General features: G+C 46.2%; 2 protein-coding genes across 8 annotated transcripts in view; both read right to left on the bottom strand.

The window, feature by feature from the left end:
* LOC149356851 (uncharacterized) overlaps window positions 1-14,404 on the bottom strand; it is a 305,537-nt gene that overhangs the window by 78,736 nt on the left and 212,397 nt on the right. The window lies entirely within an intron of this gene.
* LOC149356853 (uncharacterized) overlaps window positions 1-14,404 on the bottom strand; it is a 51,502-nt gene that overhangs the window by 20,937 nt on the left and 16,161 nt on the right. For 6 of the 7 annotated variants that reach the window (XR_016291701.1, XR_016291702.1, XM_089584357.1 and 3 more), the window contains 5 exons: window positions 8,691-8,743; window positions 8,393-8,624; window positions 7,453-7,521; window positions 5,461-5,633; window positions 3,833-3,865 (listed from right to left, as the gene is read on the bottom strand). Coding sequence is in view for 5 of the 7 variants with exons in the window: in XM_089584357.1 (XP_089440483.1) it covers window positions 3,833-3,865; window positions 5,461-5,633; window positions 7,453-7,521; window positions 8,393-8,551 (434 nt within the window). In the remaining 2 variants the exon portion in view is untranslated. Of the gene's footprint in view, window positions 1-3,832; window positions 3,866-5,460; window positions 5,634-7,452; window positions 7,522-8,392; window positions 8,625-8,690; window positions 10,953-14,404 lie in introns of those variants that run through there. The other variant, XM_089584355.1, reaches the window with a different exon arrangement.

Raw genomic sequence — 14,404 nt, 5'->3', positions numbered from 1 at the left:
TCTGCGAGGAGGTCACCGAGAATGTGTTGTCACGGCAGAGTGCGGCGGCAGCAGCGACAGCGACGACGAAATTGACACTGGCCCACCTTCGACACCGATGACTACGCAAAGTGCGCTGTGCAAGATAGAATCGCTGATCGACTTTATGCACGCAAAAGGGTTGCCGCCAGTGTACGCGCAGCAGCTGGATGCTATGCACACTGCAGTAGTGAAACTGCAACTGCCACGCAAGCAAGTGCCCATATAAATTACTTTAGCGCACCTAACGCTTGAGGCACTTGTTAAACGTGATGAATAAACGCGTTGTTTCACAAATCGTACGTTCTGCAATTACTGTTCTTCAGCGCAAGTGTAAAACTTGAGTCAGGAGCTACAGAGGTAAGTTTGGCAGCCATTTTTATGGCAGTCCAGATATAGCGATGATCGGTTATAACGATCGTTTTTTCCGGATTCTTCGATATCGTTATAAGTGGACTGCACTGTACAGTGTTAGCTAGTAATTAAGAGCCTCCATAGCCCCAGAAAAACTTCCCAGCAGCTCAGTTGGTTGGAATAGCCCTAGCGATCGCACACAGCTGGGGGATCAATAAAATCCCGATGATCGTTAACAGATTCACAGGAAGCTCGCAGAGATAGCATGAACAGCAGGATCGACATGAACGCCCTCACAGTTCTGACGAAAGTAGCAAACTGTAACAGAATTCGCACCAGTTGCGATTTTCACCAGTGGCGGTTCAGCCCGGCGACAGGGACTCCATTCTAAGCACTCGCACCCCCTTCCCCTCCCACACACACACTTTTCGCTGTCAGGTCTCCGATGGTGAGAAAACAGTTGTCGGGCCAGTAACCTCTTGTACGCGGAATTCCGGCTCGGGCGTCAGCAGGGCCAGCTGGGGGCTCAGTGCGGGACATTTCAGCGTGATAGTTTACGTTTCGTCGCAGCCTCTGATTCGTCAGCCCCAGGCCACGGCGAGAGACAGAGGACACTACGGGGGCTATGTGAAATGTGGCGGAGAGTAGTCGAGGCGGAGACCTTGGATGTGGCAGTGTGGTGTCTAACCGCGCCTATGTTTGAAGTGGCAGCCGAGAGGTGGTCGGCTCGTCGCGAAGTGTCTGGCCAACAAGTAGCGACTCTGGGGACCTGACATCGACAGCCTGATGCCCGTCTTGGACCAGACCGCGACCACCCGAACAGCTAAGCCTCTGCCACACCCACATTTATGAACTATACCTGAATTCTTTCCTTTAAAAGTGCCTTGCATTTGCTCTCACCTGTCACATTGGGTGCTGTGTCTCAAAGCTAAAATTAGTTCCGTCTGTCCTGTGCCTTTGCTGTGCATAGGCACAGCATAGTGAAAGTGTTGTTTCTCTTTGTTAATAAATTCTATTCACTCTTATTCCTGACTCCTGTGTCGTGCCTCAGGGCAGTGGCTGGTCAGGCCTGGACCTATCGCCTGCTAGCCACTCGGTTAAGATCTGGCACCTGGGGGGGAGGTGTTTGTCTCTCCTATTCTAACTGGTAACAGAGTGTATGGAGCCCACTGGTGTCGTGCTCCCCTTCGTGCACAAATACAAATTCCACCCCGGTGCACGTTTGCTCAATGCTGGGGAATGAAGGATTACCCGGAATTGAGGGAGCAAATAGGCTAGCTCGAGCTAACACCAACTACGCAACACTTCTTATGGTACCCTGAACACCGGGAGTCATGTTCGTCGCTGATCGCCTGGAACATCAACGTACCCTCAAGTTACTTTATGCTCCTCCACATAAGGACCTAGACAAAAAGCAATCCTAGGACTGGAGAAAAATCAAATGGAGGTTTATCAAAACCTACTCCTACATAACGGCACGTATCAGACTAGGCGTAGGGAGGATAGTCGCTGGTACGAAGACTCACACTCCTCGCTAGAACACATTACGAGGGAATGTCAGGGCAAGGCAGATTTAAGAAAACGCATATGCACTTCTCGATAGTAGTGGGAGGCCCTGCCAGGCAGCTCTGACCTCAACGAACAGCTTAAGCTGATCAAAGCGGTCGAGGAGGCTGCAAGAGACAGTGCAGAGCTGGACTAAAGACCCAACCCTGCTCTACAGTCAGTACTTTTGCAATTTAGGACAAATGCTGTCAATCATTCAATAAACCAAAGCAAAAATATAATGACCCCGACATGCGTCATTATCCCCCAAACCCTTTCAATGCAGCCACGGCCACACTGTCCACCCTGCTGGCTCAGAACGACAAATGTGGCTGTGCCCATCAACGTAGCGTGTAGAAGAGAATGCCGACTCAGTGCACACTGCCGATATTCAAGTGAACATGCAAGAACTCATGCTCGTGATAGTGTTACGTTTGACAAGGGTTTCCACACACAACAGAAGAGCGTCTCTCTTAGCTCTGAATGTACATCCCCAGTTTCATCATGACCGGTAGCTTTTGATAGCCCGATGTGACAGTCGCTTCGTCGGAATGGGCCATCTAAATTTACAGTTGCCGGGGAAAAGATTAGCACATCCGACCGGCGACCGACACTATGGTGCATGAGTGTGGCGTTAACGACAGCGAAGTACTCGACAGTATTGGGACAGTGCAGTTTAGGAATGTTAGGAATAGTTCTGTGGACAGTTAATGCTCGGAAAACAACCGGTTCCGGTTCTTTGTTTCCAACCAGAGGCTTGCTTCCAGGGTGACAAGTCAGGCTCAACAAACCGCTTTAATCTCTTCTGAACCAACAGCGCTATGAACTGATCTGGCTTAAACTAGTAATTTTAGTGGATAGATTTCCAGTGGGATCACTCGAAAAGTCCTTGCTACAACAAATATCTTCATTGCACTGATTACGGTAAAAGCAAAATCGAAACACGACATCTGACGGCACTGCAACCTTGAAAGAATGCACGAGGCACCCCAAAGCCCTCATTTGTCCATCTAGCGAGAGGTTCCGTTTCACCAGGAATCCTCTGCACAGCTTGTGTCCGATGCACTATCTGTTGTGTTGTTGCGATTGGTTTGGTTTGGTTTATAGGGTTTAACGTTCCCAAGCAACTCAGGCTATGAGTGACGCCGTAGTAATAGGCTCCAGGAATTTCGACCACCTGGGAATCTTTAACGTGCACTGACATCTCACAGTACACGGGCCTCTAGAATTTCGCCTCCAACGAAATTTGACAAAGAATGGAAGTGCATGGACCTGCCCACTGGCTCGAGCTGAGAAAATCGCTGCCATATGTACACAGAGATTTTGCACAAGGTGAGAGGAATGACTGAAAGAAGAGTCACACGTCACAACAGCCATGACCGCCTAAGCTACGGCGACGGCTTTAGCAATGGACACCTCCTGAGGCAAGAAGCCCTGGGCACAATTGGCGAGCGCCCCTAAATCCCAGAAGTGTTGCTTGTTGAGCGAGTTCATCCATAATAATAAAGCAGTGCGTAACAAGACAGGACAAAAGGAGGAACACTGAACGACACGAGTGCTCGTGTCATTCAGTCCCAGCCTCGTAGGGCTAGGAAGCCACCCTTTTGGTCTTGTTTTGTCTGCACTATCTTCCAGTAAGGCTCTGAGGCAGGAGTGTTCCGAACGCGTTCTCTACTCCACCACACTGCAACAGTGGGAGCGTCCCTGGAATCTGGCTGGTGCCGCATTCATAAACGGCAAAGCCATGCAAAATGCTATCTCGCTGCTCTTGTTGCCGGACACTTGTGCAAATCTTGCTCTGTCAGCAACTGCTGCAAGCCAATCATTAAGCTAAGCGAGAAGTCGACAGTGAGGAAAGCATGCTCCCGAAGCAGAAAAACAGAATCATAAATCAATGAAGGGCATAAAGACTTACCTTGTACCACACCCCAAGAAAAAGAGCTGTGCCCTGCATGAAGAAAACACCTACGTGATTTTGCGTTACAAATTCAGAAGGGAAAAAGAGTAATTTACAGGGAAAGTGTAATAGGCAAAAAACAAAATGCGACTATTATGAAACAGTGCCCTACCACACAATTGAAATGCCCCACTTTTTCACTCTTTCACAAATGAAGATGACCTTTAAGAAAGAAAACTGTTGGACTAGTTGCTCTGACATAACACTGATCTTATTTAGAACATATGAAAGGACGAAGGAACACACAATGTCATCATTTGCGGTAAATAAGATGAGAATTGCCACATGTCTGACCGTGCATTCTCTAATGGCATATGAAGAGGGCCACACAGGACACAGAACAGCCCTGGCTGAAAAACGACAAAAGTGCACCATCACTGTTCACTTGGCCCAGCTCATCCAACTTACTTTCCAAGTCGTCTTCAGTGAGATCCTATGTGGGCTACCTTTATTGTGCACTCTTTATGTTCAAGAGGGAAAAGCAGCACTTGCTGGGGTAGTGTAAGAGACAAAAAACGAAATCCCACGATCACACAACAGTGTCTTACCACACAATTGAAAACTCAACATTTTTCACATTACTGCAAAATAATAATCTCCTTTAACAGAGTTGTCATCTTATGGGCTGGTTCATGTTCTGACATAACATTCATGCTGCCTAGTGCAAACAGGATGAAGGAAAAGACGAAGACGAACATGGGTGTGCATATTTGCCTTTATCTTCTCGTTATTTGCACTAAATGAGATGAAAATCACCACCTGCTCCGGCTGTGCTCTCCAATGGCTTACAAAGAGGGCTTCACAACACAAAACAGCCCTGGCTGAAAGCGACGAAAGTGCACCATCACTGTTCACTTGGCACAGTCCATCTGCCTTACTTACAGTTCAAGTTTTCTGTGACGATATTTTATGTGCACTGCCATTATTGTCCAATCTTTCTGTTCCCTGTCACTTTCTATTGGCCCACAAGTGCTCCAAAAGCTATCAAGAATCAATGCTATAGACCGACAGTCTCTCGTGAAATTGTGTGGAACTACGTATGACCACAACGTGCCACAAAGTTTTTGCCTACGACCACTGCCCCAGAAAAGGAAGCACTGCTCTGCGGTGGACTGCGGAAGTTAAGAAGAAGAGATTACAGTGGATCCAAAATTAAGAGAACCATATTCCAGACAGCTTTTGTAACAGCAAGTGTTGCAAGAGCCTGCCATTCCAGGATGCTCAACTACTGGCTGGCATGATGTCTACCAAAATCCGCATTGAGAGAAATTTGCTGCTGCTGCCAAGGGTAACGGAAAGCCAACTTTATGCAACGTCCGCACGCATGTCATGCAGATACCCCCCCGTGAATCTTGCGCCTACACTAGGCATGCAATGTGCCTTCGCATCTATAAACACAAGAAAATTTTTCAGTGTGTGAAGAGCAAACTGTGGCACATTTTCTCCAGTTAACATCTCAACTGCCTACCTCTGCCTGGAAGCAACTGAAATATAATCAAGACCATTCGTTTCCGGCTTTCATTCTATCCAGACTCAAAATAGGGCATATCTAGTGTTCAATTTTAAGCAGAAACTCTCTGTGTCACCTTTTGGCCAGGACCTCTGGGGCCTTGTAGTTGGGGGTGTCACAGAGGGTGTTCTTATGCTCCTCCTCGTAGTCGACCCAGGTGGAGGGCCCGAAGTCTCCCACTTTCAGCTCCATGCAGCCGTTGAGCAGGTTGCCGAGCTTCTGCACCAGGCACTGGCAGGCGGGCAGCAGCTGACGAAGGAAACTTCGGGCTCAGTCAGGGTCAGGCGGTGCCGGTGCATTTTCAGCAGAGGCTAGAAAACAATGCAGTGAAAAGTTTGTAGACCTAACCTAACCAAACCATGCCACGTCCAATGTAGAAGGCACCTGGTTCCCATTGAGTGCTCACAGCGACTCCTGAGAAAATAGCAAGTGCACGCATGTGTTAGCCCCAAACTTAGCATTACGCATTCCCTCCCTGCCTTTCCACCTCCTCTTCCTGCTAAGCAGAAACCCAATTCTATAATTAAAAAAATTTTTTTTTTTCTCAGTTCATGTTTTTACCAACGATTACTAAATGCACTTGTGGTTGTGTAGTACTCACACAACACCGTTTTTATGATGCTTATTACGTGCAAACTCCATGAGATGAGCACAGAAGGAAGAACAAAGACAGGACGAAGCATGAACTGACAACTGTTTGAAACAACTCAAAACAGTTGTCAGTACGCGCTCCGTCCTGTCAGTCTCCTTCCTTTCTTCTGTGCATGTCCCACAAACTGCAGCGTGTAGTACGCACTGTGCACAAGCAACTAGGCCCTGCCTTTCCCTCTGTTTCTAGCTTAAACAGTATAAAAATGATACGTCCCATAAAGAAACTAACCAATTAGCTATCTGCAATCAGGACCTGGTGTGTGAGGTGCAAGTTGGAGAGCAAGGCTTCCACTGCTCCTGCGTAGGGTTGTTTATGTTTGGCCCTGATATGTTCCCTTGACAAGCCAACTTTACAAGACACAAAGTCGTGTGTTGGCCACAGTTTAGGCATTTACTGCGTAAACGGACGGATGTATCTTGCTCGTTAGACTAAGGAGCGGATATGTGTTGGATTGTAGCTGTCTCCAAGCGATAGACTACTGCCTATGCAAACCTTAATGTGGAGGAGGGTACCGTCTTCCTGCTGGTGTGTCTTGCAGAATGTCTCCATATAGCCTGCCAACTGCCAGTGCCCCTCTGCTTCCCGGATGACACATGCAGGGCAGATAGCTTCGTCTCGCAGGCTGCCCCTGACGGCTGCATGCCCTGGCATCCACTTTACAGAGTGTTCCTGCCACTGCATAGGTTTTCACTTCGTTGACGAAGTTGCAGGGCATATGCCCCTTCGAATGCTTGCTAGGCGTGCCAAGGCTGTTGAGCTAGGCCACGCGAAGCGACAACACAGTGGCTCAAAACAGAGTGCCACTTGTGCTGCAGAGTGCTTCTCCAGTAACCTGTTGCATGTGACAATTTATCCTACTCAGCAACCGGGAACACTCAGACAACCACTTAGTGCACAGCTGCAGTGCCATGCACAAGTCAGCAAACTAGCTGACAGGCTGGCATGCTGACATCAGCAGGTGGGATTACGCAGCACAGTGATAGTGTTCAGTTCCCAAGAAATCGGTGGGCTTTTGTCACTTCTGCCATTCTGACACCAGCCTCGCGCTGCAACTATCACGCTCTCAATGCACGACTGTATCCTTACCTTGTTGCTGCTCTCATGTGACTTGGGACAACTGAGACGCAGTCTAAATGACAATGGGAACAAAAGTTTCTTCTTTGTTCTATATTTTGCTTGCTTGTGTTTTAATTGATATGCGCATGACATTGCAACATTTGTGCATTCATATGTGCAGACTTCAGAAGGCTCAATCAGGCTTTTCTATGCACTCTCATGGGGTTCAGTCAAGTGAGGGTTCACTAAATCTTTACGCGATCCAATGTCTTCACTTGACTTTTATGCAACACAGTGCACCTGCACCCCCTGGTACATGCACAATCTGCGAACAGGCGAGCAATCGAAGGAAGGGCTCACCCTTGGTGGCCATGCCGTCGCCCAGCTTCCTGAGTTGAATGACAGCAAGCGATGGGGCACCAAGTGATGCTGGGATTGTTGTTGAAATCAGTTCAAAATTACTCCAGTTCAAGAAGTCAAAACAAAAAGCTATGACGAAAATGCATTTCACTCTCCAAGTGCTGAGATTGGCGAATTCCATTCAGAACCATGCCTTACACTCATGCAAGTTAAAAGATCTCGCAAATTTTTAGCCCATCGGAACACAGCTGTGGTGGTTCTTTAAAGATGCACTTTAATCAGTCACTCTGCAACACTGACTGCTTCTTCCAGAAAAGCTTACTTTCCTGAAGTATCAAGCTTCAAAATACTTCAAAAATATTAGAGGTTCTCAAATATTGCTATTCACTTTAAAGCCAAAGTCGAATACCACATTATTCACTTCTAAATCCAGGCCTTCAGTTGCTAACGTGAGCCAACTTTCAGCTAACTACTGCAGCGGACGTGAATGCCCTATTATAAATTCGATCTTAGTCACTAGAGCAAAATACGAAAAATACTGACTTGCACAACAGGGCTGCCAGCAAATTGCAGTCAGCGGCTTGACAAATTAACATTGACTTCGAGTAACTCCGCGAATAAAGATGCGTCACGACACCCAGCAATACTACTAACCAGGCACAGAGCAAAAAACACCGCTTACGCTACAAAGCATGCACCCTTTACTGGTGTTTCAATGGCCATCAACACCTTCGCAGCAGGGGTGACAAGCTGTTCAAGCTGGTTTTCATTTCATAACATACTGATAGCTAACTTTCAAGTTTAAATCCAGTGTTCAGAGTCTTTGGCACATCCAATGTCTGCGTTCGCTTCAGCTAGGGCTCTCAACGGGAACACCTTTCTTTGAGGCATTAACGATAGAAGCAAATATCGGCCGGACGACAAAGTTTACGTGACAAACCTTATAGCAAACACTGCCGCAGCCAGTGAATTCGCCACGCCAAGTACTGCTGCTACAGGGCGGAGCAAGAACGTCGCTCACATTTAGCACTAGCTTAACACAGCAAATATTCGTAGGCGCTGTGGGGAGTTCCAGCGTCTCAGTAAGAAGGAAACGCATTGTAAGAAGGAAACAATGCCTTGACGCCTTGTCGTCGCGCTTCTGGGGAATCCATTATATTCCACAGTCAAACCTGAAACAAACATTCGCCCTTAGCAAAACCTCGACCGAAGCTTTCAACTCCAACAGAACAACTCACCCTTGTAAAACGTCGTCCTGAGCAGCAGCAACAGCGCTCGAAAAATTCAACAGCTACAAAAAGAAAGCAAACCAAATAGGTTATTGTGAAAACAGGAGCTCATTACGGTATCAGGGGTTCAATAGCTGAAGCAGCAATTGAAGCAATTTTGGCGCAAGAAAATTTGCTTCGGAGCAGTGCAACGGCGAAGAAAACTTACTTTTGGAACAAAAAGCGAAAAGAAGTGAATATTTATAGCAGTTCTTTAGAATTAACACCAGCTATGTTACAAAGCAACAAACTATAAAACTAAGGAGGTCAAAATTTTTTTTAAATCTCTTGCATAAAACTAACTTCAGTGTAGTCACGTTTAGCACCGGTGGGCAAGTTCCTGACCGATGAATTCTGCAGAAACCCACCAGGTAGAGCCCATTTTGTACAAACCTGCAAAGCAGGCTGATCCAAAGCTTACTGCACAAATATAACCTTACTAGCAGCTTATACACACCTAGAGCACATGTCATTAACATGATGCCAATGCTTAGATTTTGGAGGAACAGAATACCGGCAACTTCGAGGAGCCACGTAGAAAGACGTATATGACACATGCATTAAAACCATGTGGCACTTAAAACAAGATGGGTTTAGTAAAAAAAATTAGCAGATTATCTCATCATAAAGAGTCGATGTAAGCAAGAAACGCATTGCAAGAAAAGTGTAACACATTCTAAGATGCCCGATACTGACAGGCACACACGAGTCTTGAGGAGCATCCCTCATCAGCCACTTTCCTTTCCTTTCTTTACTCCTTCAGTAGCAACAGCGCCCCTGGCTTTCCTTGCCGCCTCTTCAGCTAAGCTACCAGCGCTCCCCACGTGCCGAAGAGGGGATGGTGCTACCGTGTGGCACACAAAACGCTGGCACACTCGCCACGGCCACATGCCTTCGTAACTGCTTCTATTGACCGCTATTTTGAAGAACAAAAAAATTAGAGCTGGTTACCGGCCATGCTAACGAACTGGCAGCTCGGGACCTCTGTTTTAGGCTTCGTGTGCATTATGCAATGCCTGCAACTCACGCGGCGCTGTTGACTCACTTATCATAGCCAGAGCTCTTTGATATTAGCAGTTGCATAACTTCTCATAGGATCCATCAAGAAACGATGGTTTTATGGGGCTAAAATTCAGGTGTATACAGACTGCTGCACTGGTCGCGGTGAATGGTGCAAACTGTGTTCGAGTTGCAAACATCAAAATTATCAGTAAACACACATCTGCCTGCCAATGAAATCAATGAAAGAGACGCACTAACAAAAATCCATACAGTTCGACAGATAAATGACGAAATAAAAGAACCAGAAAAGAGAAAGCTTTTCAGAAGACAAAGGTGACATTCTAAAATGAGAAAAAGATCCTCAGCTGTTACAAATTATAGACCAGTAGCCTTGACCAGAGGCCTTTACTAGCATGCATTTAATAAAAGTGGTTCTGCCTCTCTTTTTTATCTTGAAAACTACATGACACAACTTGACGTGGCATCATGAGAGATGTTATGTTGAAGAGTGCAAGACACAAACAGGTTGTGGCAAATGCATGAAAGGAAGACATAAGAACAATGACTATTTTAAAAACCCTGTCATGCTCTTCCTGGGCTACCGATACAAAACACCTGCTTGGACTGTACCGCAGTCTGGTTCTTTCAAGAATACAGACTATGCATTCAAAGTGTACCAATCCACAAGAGAATCCGCCTTATGACTCCTCAATCAATCTCATCAATGGGCATTTACCTTCAGAACCAGTCCAGTTCAGAGCTTATACGTTGCTACTAATGTGTGGAGTCTATAGGAACAGCAAGCATATCTATAGATGATAAACCCTCTCAAGGTCAAATTGCTTAGGGATCACCTGTTCAGGCTGTATGCGAGAGAAACCAACTTACCAGCAGCCTTTCCTCCCGCACGTGAGAACTCTATCTGATCAAACTGATGTGCCCCTTGATGACTGCCCCACTAAATGCACGAATATTGCACCAGTTCCATGGTCTCTTCAGCTTACTGAATGTGATAAATCGTTTCCGACTGTTCCTCAGAGGAATAGCCCACTGCAAGCTATCCAACAGCTATTTCTGTCCCTTCAAGAAAAACACAATTGTTAAGTACTGTCTTCACTGATGAAACATTCGCAATCCTCATTGCATGTATTACAAGACTTTAGAAAACAAAATAAAAAAAACCTGCTATTTATACCGTATTGTGCGTTTTTATCGTAAAGACTTTCGAAATTTTTCTTACCTCAACCGCTGGCTCGTTTGCGGTGAAACTGCACACAGAGCTTGCGTATTATGGTAACTTTTGTATCGTAGCAAGTTTTACAACGGTACTTACCGTATTTACTCGCATAATAGGCGTACTCGCATAATAGGCGCACCCCTAGTTTGGTCGCGAAAAATCGGATTTTTTTATTTCCGCGCATAATAGGCGCACCCCGAACTTGGCACTGTGACCAATACTGTATTTACACGATTGCAAGCCGACGCCTCGCCACCCCCCGCCCCCCAGTCTTTAACAAAGTTTTTGCTGAACTGACTACTAGTCCTCACTAGTGCTGCTGCCATCACAGCTGCTGCGGACCCACTGCACGTACAGCCGCACACAGTTTTCAGGGATGCTCACTTTAAACGTCTGTTTGGAAAGCTTTACCTCCAGCCGGAAACGTTCCCGACTTAGGCCCGCGAAAACCTCGGCGCCTGGAGTCGCGTACGAAAATCGCAGTCGCGACTGCCGCACTTCTCGGCCACGTCGAATTTCCGGCCTGCTGCACGCTTGCCGTGTTCGAGAGCAAACTCCCAGCCGTGTAGCTATTAAGGTGTTTGCCCGTCGAGCTAAAACAGCAACGCTCGGCGGCAAAGCCACAAACCACGATGAACTAACGCGCTACCGCAGATCCCGGCACTTGACATCTTCCTCCTGCTTGACAACAACAAAAAAAAGTGGAGCTGGTGATGCTGATAGCGAAAGCTCACGGCGGAGGAAAACGATGATGATGATGATAAGCTTGGCCTCGGGTGCCCTCAGTGGGCGGCGTCTGGAAGCTCCTGTGCGCGTGTGTGGCCTCCGCGATCAAGCGCCCGTTGCGCGCAGCCGGAGCTGATCGCGGAGGCCTCGGCGTGTGCATTTCAAAGGCTATTCCAGCGTGGGTCGTGGAAAGTTTCGGTGCGCCCCTACACGGATTTTTTAAAAATATTTTCTTCGGGAAAACGGGGTGCGGCCCGTACACGAGTGCGTTTATGCGGTATGTTCAATTTTGCGAGTCGAAAAATTCCCGAAAATTTTACCCACGCGTAATAGGCGCACCCCGAACTTTGAGCCGGATTTTCTGGAAAAAAAGTGCGCCTATTATGCGAGTAAATACGGTACTTAGTTAAGCCGTGCATGATGCAAAAGCATAATCGTCTGCGTCGAGATCGGAGTACCGAAACCCAAAACACCGAGTTTTTGCTGAAGGGCGGCAGTAGCGCCATCTGTTTTCCACAACGAAATTAAACAAGAAAAACACAGCTCAGGACTTCGCGACGTCGTCCTCCGACGAGCCATGAAAGCAGACGATATAAGCTGAATTGAATAAAGTCATTGGACGAAAAAAAAGACGTCAAACAATATTCTTTTAACGGCACAGCCTCGTTAAAATAGTTGTTTCTGGCATTTTTTCCGCTCAGTTGGCCGAAAATGTTCGAAGCGCTTCAGTTCTTGCAACGCTCTCCTTGGCGCCTTGTCACGCTTTCCACTGCAGAAGACAGATGGCGCTACTGCCGACCTTCAGCAAAAATTTGGTGTTTTGGGTTTCGGTACGCCGATCTCGACGCAGACGATTACGCTTTTGCATCATGCGCGGCTTAACTAAGTAAGCACCGTTGTAAAACTTGCTACGATACAAAAGTTACCATAATACGCAAGCTCTGTGCGCAGTTTCACCGCAAACGAGCCAGCGGTTGAGGTAAGAAAAATTTTGAAAATCTCTACGATAAAAACGCACAATACGGTATACACAGATAGTGTTGTCCCAGCCCTTTAGGGTGCAGGGAAAAATATGCATGCCACTTTCAACACAGATAGTAAGTAAGGGCCTCCATAGCCCCAGAAAAACCCTCAGCAGCTCATATGCAATCTTGGGAAGCACTTACGAATAAAACTCAACTCTCACCTCTCTGTTAGCCAGAACTTTCACAACAAACATTGATGCAACATCTCTGCCCAGGACTAACATGCGATTAAGATCAAAAAGCACGGAACAGAAAAGAAAGTGTCAGCTGAAAACGTCGATGAAACATGCTCACAAGCTGTTGATGACGACTCTGACAGCACGAAGGGAATGAAGATTAAAAAAAAAAAACTTGGGTGAAAATAAATCAATCAATCAATCAGGTTTATTTTCACATCGAGGATGTGGGGAGCGGGGACAAAAAGCCTATAGACGTTTGACGGAGGTCCCCGCCCCCTACAGCAACTACATTGTGCACAAAAACCCACAATCACACAACGGTACATTATATGTTACGCCTGTGACATATTTAAAACAAAAGCACATTGCATCGAAAATAAACACGTTCAGGGCATCAAAAAACACATAACCATCAAACATATCACGTAAAGAAGGAAGGCATAAAAGCAGGCTGAGTTAGTACACTAAAGAAAGAAACTATATGCTGTTACTCTTCACTAATTACAGTTTTTCACAAATTGTTTAAAATGGACGGGATATTATAGGACAGCATTTGTCTGCCGTAGTTAGTTCGCGTTCGCGGCAAATACCAGTTGTCTCCGATGTGCGTATTGTAGGGGCGTTCTCTGCATGTTAGTCTAGACAAATCAGCGAGGAATGCAGTTCCTTGATTAATATTTGATGTGTACTTTTTGCGCAGCAGGACAGAGTACAATTGCACAATAGGTACAATGTGTAATGCCTCAAAGACAGGTTTGGTGTGTGCATCATTTGGAATGTTGTTAATTGCACGAACTGCTTTCTTCTGTAGTACATGGAGTTTTGTAATATTGGAGACAGTGGTTGTACCCCAGACTAAGAAACAATAAGTTATAACACCGGTGAACAAAGAGTCGTACAAAAGTTTTTTTATGCATTGTGGAAAGTAGTACCGAAACTTGGACAGGATACCTACTACTCTTGAAATTTTGGCAGCTGTATTATCAACATGAACATCCCAACATAAGTTCTCGTGGAATGTGACACCAAGGCTTTTAACGGAAGAGGAGACGTGTATTTTTGATGAACTGATTGATAACGTTAACTCAGAAACAGACTTATTACGGGGTCTAAAAAGCACAGCTTTTGTTTTGCTTATATTGATATTCAGCGAACTGGAAAGTGACCAGTGGTGTAGCGAACGTAGGCACCTCGTAGCATTTACTTCCAGACTCGATACACATGGTGCCCTGAAAAACAGGCTGGTGTCATCAGCGTAGATAACAAAAGTTGTGTTAGGGTCAATGTTTACAATACCATTAATGTAGAGATTAAAAAGTAGCGGTCCGAGTATGCTACCCTGGGGTACGCCGGCAGCAATATGCTTGGGGTCAGATAGTTTGTTATCAATCACAACCTGCTGAAAACGGGCCTCTAAATATGATTTAATGATACTATAAAAACAACCTCGGAAGCCATATCTGTCTAGTTTTAGTAATAAGGTTTCGTGATTAACGCGATCGAACGTCTTAGAAA

This window comes from Amblyomma mixtum, chromosome 3 (genome assembly GCF_055824585.1).
Source record: "Amblyomma mixtum isolate Tamu chromosome 3, ASM5582458v1, whole genome shotgun sequence".
Lineage (NCBI taxonomy): Eukaryota > Metazoa > Arthropoda > Arachnida > Ixodida > Ixodidae > Amblyomma > Amblyomma mixtum.
The sequence above is the reverse complement of the archived record's forward strand: the minus strand, read 5'-3'. Positions and strand labels throughout refer to the sequence as shown.